Raw genomic sequence first — 11062 nt, 5'->3', positions numbered from 1 at the left:
AGCAAAACCAGATGCACTTACATGAGACACGGACTTTCAAAGTAAAACAGGAAAACATAACACAGAGACGCGAACTTGACGAGGGGATACAGCTGACAGGGGAGACAGAGCAACTAGAGAACACAGAGACATAAACCATAAGACAGAACTCTAACAAAGAAACCAAAGACTAGAAATGATAAATAATATAATAAACTCAAAACCCTGGGTCAACGACCCAGGCATCCTAACAGAAGCATGTTTTTTAAAAGAACTATACCCCCAAATTGTCATCAATAATTTATAATCTATTGTTTAAAATTGACTAATCAATTTCCCTCCCAAAGGCTAAGTGGCAGCAAGATCTTTCCACCAGTCCAGATAAAAACATCTGGACACAAATATGCTTAAGCACCCTCAAAATGACTAAAAGCCCAACTTACAACTTAAACAATACAAAGTTCTCTACAGCACGTACTACACAGGACAAAGTTTTTCCAAATGGACCTTACACACTCAAAAAAAATCAGAATCCATATCAGAATATTTTATTAATCCATAAGGAAATTATGTGGTTATAGTAAGAACAGACTGAACTAAATCAATAATACAATAATATATACAATTAACCCAATTTTAAATATTCAGAATATTACAGAGATTAAATATATTTGATTGACATTTTACTCTAAAGTGTAAAACTTTATTTGTTATTTTCACTATGGAAGATGGGCAAAGGGTGTAACTGTTGCAGTGTGTTCTGTGCATTAGATGGAGGAGTTGTACAAAGAGATAATAGAGAGATAATACAGATACAGAGGGAATGATTTCCTGAGTCGCTTAATGATGCTTTTGGGTAATCTCAGCCTCTCACTGAGCGTGCTCCTGTGACCGGTCAGCACGTCATGGAGTGGGTGGGAGGGAGGTATGGTTCAGCATTGTCCTTATCTTGGACAACATCCGCCTCTCAGACACCACCTTAAGGGAGTCCAGCTCCATCCCCACAACATTACTGGCCTTGTCGGTCAGTTTATTGAGTCTGTTGGCATCTGTGACCCTCAACCTGCTGCCCCAGCCTGAAACAGCATAGAGGATGGCACTGACCACAACAGACTCCTAGAAAATCCTGAGCATTGTCCTACAGTCAATGTTTTCTCTTTATGACATCAGAGGGTGAAGAGGAAAGTGAAGAGGACAGTCCCTTGTGGTGCCCCTGTGTTGCTGATCACCTTGTCAGACACACAATGTTGAAGACACACATATTGTGGTCTTCCTGTTAGCTAATCAACAATCCAGGACACCAAAGAAGCATCCACCTGCATCGCTGTCAACTTATCACCCAGGAGGGTCGGCCTGATGGTGTTGAATGCACTGGAAAAGTAAAAAAACATGACCCTCACAGTGCTCGCCGGCTGGTCCAGATGGGTGAAGACTCGATTGAGCAGGTAGATGATGGCCTGCTCTGCTCAAAGGCAGGGCTGGTAAAGAAACTGAAGGTGAGCCTGATGTCGCCTGATTATAGTTGGCAGATGGTCATGAAGACCATTCCAGGTTCTTCATGACGTGGAAAGTCAGTGGCACAGGCCTGTAATCCTGGGGGGAACTGGGATGTGGTGTCTTCGTACAGGGACGAGGCATGGCGTCTTCACAGCACTGGGACCCTCTGCAGACTCAGACTCAGCAAGAACAGTTTATGAAAGACTCCAGAAAGCTGGGAGGCACAAGCCTTGAGGATGCCGGGACTCACCGAATGTCTGTCTCTTTAAAAAACAACAATGGATGAATTTGTCTCTCTCTGGTCCTCACTGATGAACTCCATTACTTAGGGGGGGTGGTCGGCTCTAGTATCGTTTCCCTGTATGCCCTTCAGGTGGATAAGGATGCTCTCTGGGACTCCCCGTGTCTGCCAGCCTCGTGGGAGCTGGACAGCTGCGGTTGCTGTTGGATGGGTCTTGGTATACGAGTGCTTGTGGTGGCAGGTGCTGCCCCCCAGTCTTCTGGGCAAGGGTAGATGTGGGACCTGGGGCCCAGGTGCCCCGGGTCACCTGGTCTCTGGCTCCCTCCTTGTGCAGGGGTGGTCTAAACCCCAAGTCTTGGGACTCCTCTAAACACTCCAGTCTACTTTTTCTGGTGGGGGTGGTGGCTGCTGCCCTGGACTCGGTGGTGCTCTGGGGCATTGTCCTTGCAGGCCATAGGCCAACTTGTTCCTGCTCTGTGGTGGGATGTTGGGAATGGGGTGCCTACTGAGTCAGTCGTTTACTGGCTCTCTCCTTGCAAGGATAGTCCTTTACCTCCCGTTCATACATTATCACCGCTTCCCCCCTGGATGCTTCTGCCCCTCCCTGGGATGTGGGTGATTGTTGGTTCCGGGGTGCGTGGCTTGATGTTCAGGTGTGCTTGTTGGCCCATTCCCTTGGTGGCTAGGGGTGGCTTTGATCTTCTCAATGTTGAGGAAGGGGCAGCCAGATGCCAGGTGGTTCTTTGGCACCTGTTCTTGATTTGTACCAGGGTGGCAGTTTCTGGAAGGGTTGACTGCCTGTTGTCTCTGGTCTTCTGAGACACTCACCCTTTGACCGTGGGCACTGCATCTGTGGCCTCCCTTCTCCTGCTTGGATGGACACGCGTCACCAAGATGTGTGGCCTCAGGTCATCAGTACTCTTGGGAGCTGAGGATGGCTGTGATTGTTGTCCTAATTCAGTCTCCATCTGCCTCTAGGACCTGGGAGGACATTATTGCACCTTTCCACCCTCATTATCAAGTGCATTTGTTTTAAAGACACACACACCGAGACACTCACTCTCTGTCTCTCTCTTTTTGTCACATTCATACTCACACTACTAGAAGACTGTTGATTTATGTATCTGTGTATTTTCTCATTTTTGTATGTTGATGCTTTAAAGGTGCAGCAGTTGGCGATACATTTTTAATTTCTATCAGTACTCTTTCTTGTTATTATAATTCCAGCATTAATCCTGTTGGAATTTAAATAATGGAAAAAATAATATGTTTATTATTAATCAATATTACCTTATTATTATGACTTTGGTACCTAAGTCAGAATATAAAAATCCTAATGCACAGATAATATAAACATTGGTAACAATTTGTAACCCACTATCAGTGAAATTAACGACACTATTACTAATTGACTTCACCTCATGGGCATAGGTTACATTATTGTGCTCGGTTTCTGGGCTTAAATTTCAGTGTAACATTACTCAGTTAATTGTTTATTGCTAATTTAATTAATTGGTAATTGTTAATTAACAGTGCTAATATAAGATAATTACTTGGCTTTAAATAATCCTGAAATGGTTTCCACAGCATTCCCTTCTTGTTTCCAACTTATGGCCCAACTTTAAATATTGAGCTGTAAAAGGCTCCCAAAGATTCATTGATTAAAAAGAGAGTACTTCAGATGTTTGATTGACTGATTTGGTATCCATCAGAGGGACTATCGCGATCTAGACAGTGAACCTGTGGGTTTTTGTCTGTTACAGAAGAAGGACCATGCTATTTGAAACCGTGGCCCCAACATGACTAGCTATAGTCACATTAACCTCCTAAGACCCGAACTCTTCCACTGCATGCATTTTTAATTTCTCTTTGATATTTGGGCATATTGGGGCCCGATGAATGTAAAAACAAAGAATTACCAGATTTTTTTTTTTTTACCTTATTTTTGTTTTTAAGAAAAATAAGAGCCACACATCAGGATATTCGTTTAACATTTTGATAGAATAGTAGCAGTATAATGTCCTCATAAGTGGATATCAGGCCCTTGTAGAGCAAAATTTAGTATTTTGGTTTAAATAACCCAAAATGTGATGTTCACATATGTGGACGCCAGGTCCTAGGAGGTTAAAGTTCATTAAAGTTCCATGAAACATGTTAAGCTGAAACTGATAACATAATAACAAATATAGTAAAACTCCAAGTTAGATATTGTAAAAAGTGGAAGCCCCTGTGGATGAACAATAAAGCCAACACTGAAGTGCCAGAACTACTCCAGTTATACTAGCTGCCAATTAAAGCTGGCTCCAAAAGTCCCCTCGATTGTTTCACTTCAGCCAAGAAATTAACATGTTCACAGCCTGGCACTACAAAAGTTTTGGCCTGGGCCCTGTTTCAGGAAGCCGGTTTAGTGGAAAAACTGAGTAAGTATACCCTGAGTTAACGAAAACTCTGGTTTTTCGGTTTCACAAAGCGAGTTCAGCTGAAGCCTGAGTGAGTCACTATGACGACACACGCCGTGAAGCTAACCTGCCCCCTAGTAGGTTTACTACAACTAACCCTAACTGTCTCCGCCCCGTTGTCGGAAACCTGACAGTAGGAAGTGTCGGACATGGCGTGCTCCTTCCTTGAAGAGCCAGTAGATCGTGAAGCCCAAATTCTCCGCAGAGCTCTCCGCCGGGAGAGAGTGATCAGAGCGCGTTTGGACATTTTATCATTTCCTGATGATTTTCTGTGCGAACGTTACCGTTTCTCAGCACAATCTATAAGTTATTTGAATAACATCCTCAGGCCATATATTACGCATGTGACACATCGCGGACATGCTCTCAGTTCATTACATATTATTTGTATTGCACTTCGGTTTTTTGCAAACGGGAGCGTTCTGTATAATATTGGTGACGCTGAGCACGTTTCCAAGGCTACCGTCTGTCGGGCAGTCAGGAATGTTACAGTTGCACTGAAACGTGTCCTGTACTCGTTTGTGGTGTTCCCCGGTCATAGACCCACAAGATTTATCAAAGAGGGATTCCACAAAACTGCAGGTATCAGGATGACCAAAACTTAATTTATGATGTGGTGATACTTGGACTACTACTTAAATTTCACATTTATTTTCAGGGTTCCCAGGCGTGTATAGATGGCACTCACATTCCAATCATTGCTCCTTCAGTAAATGAAGGAGACTATGTGAACAGGAAGTCTTTCCACAGCATCAATGTACAGGTACATAGTTCCCTGTAGCATTTCAAACTAACAAATTATTTCATTATAGTAATGGATGCTAATTTGTGTTCTCTGCACTGTGAAGATCATATATGATGCTGCCAACATTATCACAAATGTGGAAGCCAAGTGGCCAGGCTCTGTCCATGACTCACAAATATTCCGTGAATGTACACTGAGCACAGAATTTGGACATGGTGAGGTGAGAATACTTTAAAATATATAAAGACCAATTGCTTCAGGGACATTTGAACTGAAGTGTATCCTTCTGTCTTAGGAGAGTTCACTGGCTACTTGCTTGGTGATAGGGGGTATCCATGTTTACCCTATTTGCTTACCCCTTACCCTGACCCTGAACCGGGCCCACAGCAGCGATATAATCTGGCTAATTGCAGGACAAGAGCCAGAATTGAAATGACTATCGGAATGCTTAAGGCCCGGTTCCAGTGCCTGCAAAGACTCAGGGTCACCCCAGAAAGGGCATGTGACATTATTGTGGCATGTGTGATTCTTCACAACATTGCCACAATTAGAGGAGAACACTGTCCTTCTGAACCAAACATCAGCAGTGATCCAAACCATGAACATCCTGACCCTCCCACGGACATACAAGATGGAAGCGCAGTCAGAGACACCATATGTCACAATCATTTCTTTTGACCCATCACCTCAACATGTTGAAAGAAGAATAAACAGATTTTGTGTTCAACTGGCTTTATTGGTCGCCTGTATTTCCTGTACACAAAGTATTAAAAGATGTAAACCTCATAAAGTGTCTCTGTTGCTTCCTCCTCTGTAACAGCTGTCAATGTTTCTTCATTATTTTCCTGTGGTAAAGAAATAAACAACATTGCTGTTCTACTGTAAACTCATATAATCTGTGGAGTATTACTCACAACTGCATGTCGCTCTGGCTCAACAGGAGGCTGCACCAGATGCAGTACACCACCACCATCAACTGATAGAATATGAGGTTTATACAGGTCACTTATAACTTACAAGGGACCAAATGGCAATTAACAAACATACCAATCACCTTACACTTCATTGTCATATTGCTCTCAAAGACAACCAAGACTGAGGGAAGGCAAACTCAGTAGGAAAATAACTTCACTACAAAATAATCCATTATGGTAAAGAGTTTATCAAATGAATGAGCAGCACTGCAAAGGTGACTGTGAAGAAAGGATGTATGCACATCATGTATTATTTTGAATTTACCCCCTATGTAGGCACTTGTGTCTTGCGGGGTTATTGACTCAGAGGATGTCCCCGCAGAGATGCCTTCGGCCACAGGGCGCCCACTGTTTTGGCTGAGGGCCAACTGCTCAGCCTCTGTGAGTGGTGGTGGTGGAGGACCCCCACCTGTTTTTCGGGCCTCCGCTTTTTTTCTGTTGGCTATAACGGGCCACATTTGAGCATACAGAGTAAGCAAATATGTACTTGTAATGTGCTCAGATAATTTCAATAAGTGCTTACAGAAAGGAAATTAATGTAGCCTCTAACTGCAAATGATTTACATCGGACAAACAGACCAAGCACTATGGCTCATAATACAATTACACCTTACCTGTTTGGACTATATTTTTATATTTCATTTTTACTTGCTGCCAGGCACGTTTGGGGCCTGTTGGGTTGCACCTGCGCTCACATCACATCACAAAATAAAATGTATAAAATAACAAATAAAATAACATATGATAAAATAACGTGTTAAATTGGTGGAAATCCCTAGATCAATGTTTAAATTAACACTCACGCATTGACTCTGTCGGCTATGTTTTGCCATGCATGCTCCCTTTCTTTCGCAGCTGTGGCTGTGTTACTTTTTTCCGCGGAATTTGCATGTTTTCGGCATATGGCTGCCATCAGAATTTCGCCGTCAAGCGCTGTAAAATACATTGACCGTGCCTTCTTTCCCTCCGTCTCCATGGTGACTCGCTGAATCTGTGCTCCGCTTATCAGGGCTTTATGTATCCTCGTGTGTGCGCTTAACTTGGGGTTAAAGCAACTCCGCGTTGATTGAACTACTTGTTATCAGCCTTTCTGAAACCGAATATTCCGAGTTGGACAGTTCGGGGTTACTCAACCGTGGGTGTCGTTTTTCACTCTGAGTTTTCTAAACCGGCTTCCTGAAACAGGGCCCTGGACTCCATCTTCTCCTTCATTACAACTGTTTTTATAACTCACCTGAATGTTGGAAGAGCTACAAGTTACCAGGGACACCATCGCTTTTACTGACAGGTGTGCCAACAGAGGCAGCCTCTCACCTGTGCTTGTGCTACTGATGCCATATTTAATAGAATTAACTAAGAAACAATATCAGAATCAGAATCAGAATACTTTATTAATCCCGAAGGAAATTAGGGTTACAGCAGGCAGCACGCTAATGGCGCATGCGCACTTACAAAGGAACCTTCTGACCAACTTTACACAAACATCACATTGGGGAGACATGTCAGAAAGGTAGGCTGATAGGAAAAAAACAACAAAAATACATAACATGAGGTAAGAGGAGGAGAAAAAAAACTCCACTCAGACTGAGCTCCTAGTGGGAGAACAGTTTGATAACAGAAAAAACACCTCAGCACAAAAAGCACAAGACTGTCAATACACCATAGAAACACATGACAAGCAACAGGGGCGGGTAAAGGGTGAGAGAGAGCCGGTGTAGACAGCGCATCCGGCCCTGCAGCATGTCTGCGCTGGTCCAGTTGACTGCCATCTTCCCCGGTAGGGCACAAGCATCGAAGGCGTTTGGAAAGGGAGGGGGGATCAGTGTGTGCACATCAGTGTATGTGTGTGCGTGTCCAGAGTTCAGCTGAGAGAGTGTCCTTCGCCCCGACAGGCTAAGTAAACAGTCTTCCAGCCAACCCAGGTGGCCTTGCATGGGATGGGAAGAACAGCCATAACACAGTCGTTATCAGGGAGTGATTGTTCGGCTCCAGCCTTGGGCCTGCAGCTGGCGCCGTGATGGGGGTCCACAATTTTGATATTGATTTTGTAAATTTCCATGCGAGCAGCCCAGGAGAATTTTCAGGCTGCTCTTTAACACTCTGACGCTGGTCTCTCAATCTCCCGTTGGAGAGCCGCGAGCCTCCCCATGATGGTATCAAACTTCTGTTCCATGGTGTTGTCATTCTTTTGATTCTGAGACCTCACAACTGCAGTGATCCGTTCCGCGATGTGATCCAACTTTCGCTCAAGGGTCTCATTTTGAGCAGGCCTCTCTTTGATGTATCCCATCATACGCTCAATGGTGTTATTTTGAGCCTTCACAGCAGCTGTAAGCGTCTCCAAGGTGTTAACAATATTACGTTCGTTGTGAGAGGTCGCGCCTCGTCCCATCGCGGGCAGCCTTGGGGGGGTTTGAACAGCCGGTTCCGCTCTCTTATTTCTCCGATAAACCAGGGCTAAGCCAGCTCCGATCAGCAAGAACCCTGTTATCACGGTTCCGAATAGATAGATATCTTCAGCGTCCTCGATCGACAGTCCCGCCAGGCACATGACCCTCCAGTTCTGCCACCCGTCCATCGTGTATCCGGCAGGGAAAGTCCCTCCAGGGCGCTCAGGCTCTCCCGAGCCCAGACTTCTCATTGAGAAAAGGGTGTCAATAGCATTCAGAGACCAGTTGATCAAATCCATAATTCTCTTTAGGTTTTAGAGAACGACAGTGAGAGAGTGTTCGAGGGAAAGTAATGCACACGAGACAAGACAAGGACACAAGAGGCTAAGCAGGGAAGATAAGGGGAAGGAGGAGAGGAGAAAAGTGCGACCGCCTTCGCTGAGAGCCAAAGAGATGGGCTGCTGTTTCGTACATTAAGTCTGTGCTCTAGTTTTAGTGAGTGCTGATAAGTATTCACTGAACCTTATGTCATCATCAGTTAGTGCTTTATGTTAATATCTTTCTGCCTCAGATGAAAGCGATGCAGCCTCTCTGCACATTGACAGGCGAGTTGACTTGCACAGCTACAACTCTTTTCTGGCTGGATTTTCTCTCTACGCCACCTTGCAAATACACACCCACATGTTTTATTTTCAGGCTGTGCTTTGGTAACAACTCTTAGTTCTGCATCCTGACATCCTGCTAAAGCAAAGTATCACAGCTCTGAATTACAAGAATGCAAAGATTTACACAATGAGAAACATCTACTGATATACAGGTATTTTGCTGACATATATATGATGGCATCAAAGAGTGTGACTATGAGCTCTTTACCATGATGGCCTGGAGCCTCTACTTGACGTCGGGGTCGCCAGTATTCAACTGACATTTTTAAAACATGCACCTATGGAATGAATGTGAAGTGCCAGGCGACTTCCTTCTTTAATCATCGCATTCACAAGATGTTCAGAAACCCTGGAACCTTGACCTTGGACATAGACATGAAGGTAACCAGGATTCAAACTCATCTGAATCTTTTAGTAGATGCACCTATGGCATGAATTTCAAAATCCTACATCGCCTATTTCTCAAGTTGTTCATTTGTGTTTGGTAAAAACTAAAGACAAATTCCACTACAGTCATTCATTGTAAAATATAATTTTCACATTTCAGAAACTAATATGAACTTTCAGCAGGACAAAAACAAGACAAAACAGTTACTCAGACTCTAAAACTAAGTGTGATTATAAGCTGTCCATTTTATTACAGTTCCATAAGCGTCTGTTGTATTAAAATGTGAACTTTTGTTATGAAGATGGACCTACTGTTCACACTGTTTCTAGCCTAAAGCTACCAGTGGAATTACTTCCTTGTTTGTTTTACTAAATCATAAAGACGCACTCACCTGACGTCACTAACTAACTCATGTGGACACAAATCAGATCATTCCGATGACAGACTTCCAGCTCTGCCCCTCTAGATATGATGGTGAAAAACATTCATATTAAACTTTAGTGCTATCTTTGCTATCTACACAAATGGATTAGAACCCATCACCACCAATTTTTTTTAAAATGAAGTTTACTTCAAGTCAGTATGTAACACAGATTATTTGGAAACTGGCTTTTTACTAAAACTACAGAGACTGTAGGACTGCTGTTTACCATGATGGCCTGGAGCCTCTCCTTCAGCAGGTCGGCCTCCTCCATGTCCTACGTGAGAGACAAAGTATGTGACAGTTAATCAGCTGCAACCGTGGAGCCACACAGGAACACAGCAAATTAAAGAAGTTAGAAGCCATCACGAATCACTGTGATTACCCACTGTACAACATCTTTATGGAACATCCTCTCTCTCCATCATACAACAGAGACACAGAAAATCAATCACACCCATAGACTTTTTAATTCTTATACAAACAGCAGATCAACCATGTCAGAGACAGGAAGTTCCCTTTGGGATGTTCTTCTGATATGTAACTGCTTATTGTTGAAGGGCTCATAATTCTGTGTTTTATGTTCCCAGATTTTACTCTTTGATGCTCATTTGTGTAAATAATTACAAGAATACATAATCTGTATGACACTTTGGTCAGCAAAACCTGTGCTTTAAAAATACATTTTACTGACTTGTATTAGTAGATCTAAATCATTCATCCATCACATAGCATTGTCAAACAGAGTATTCTACCTCTTTATATTGATAATGATTTCTTTTTAGCTTTTATTTGATCATCAATCATCATCATAAACATCAACAATATATTTTGCTAACGTGGGTTTAGCTTTAAAACATGAAGTGAATAATAGCACATCATACATCATTTCACCAGTGTTGGGAAGGTTACTTTTAAAATGTATTCCACTACAGATTACAGATTACATGCCCCAAAATATAATTTGTACTGTATTCCATTACATTACTCAATCAGAGTAATGTATTCTGAATACTTTGGATTACTTAATATATTATCATGCTTTTTACAACTACATGAATGTCCTATTGCTGTGTGATTTGTTACTATTACTGAAGGTTACTCTCCATACCAACACCAACTAGATGTTTAAATCTTAATATAAATGAGTAACAGTAGGTGGACATTAGGTAAGGCTGCACTTTTTGCAGCGATCTCGTATAGAAAACTATTCCGCGCGTATATAAAAGAGGTCCGCCGCCCCAAACCGTAGTAAAGGGACCTCTGGCTAATACGTCGGGTTCGTGTCCATTCTCCCTGCAAC

The 11062-nt window shown here is 42.9% G+C and overlaps 1 protein-coding gene across 6 annotated transcripts in view; it reads right to left on the bottom strand.

Annotated features, from left to right (window-relative positions):
- The window catches only part of palmdb (palmdelphin b), an 87328-nt gene that overhangs the window by 52243 nt on the left and 24023 nt on the right, over nucleotides 1-11062 (bottom strand). For 5 of the 6 annotated variants that reach the window (XM_040048806.1, XM_040048808.1, XM_040048809.1 and 2 more), the window contains exon 2: nucleotides 9989-10036. In XM_040048806.1, coding sequence (XP_039904740.1) covers nucleotides 9989-10033 — 45 coding nt within the window. In that variant the 5' untranslated portion in view covers nucleotides 10034-10036. The other variant, XM_040048810.1, reaches the window with a different exon arrangement.

This window comes from Simochromis diagramma, unplaced genomic scaffold (assembly GCF_900408965.1).
Source record: "Simochromis diagramma unplaced genomic scaffold, fSimDia1.1 OVJJ01000125.1, whole genome shotgun sequence".
Lineage (NCBI taxonomy): Eukaryota > Metazoa > Chordata > Actinopteri > Cichliformes > Cichlidae > Simochromis > Simochromis diagramma.
Note: the sequence above shows the minus strand (reverse complement) of the source record. Positions and strands in the feature narration are given on the sequence as shown.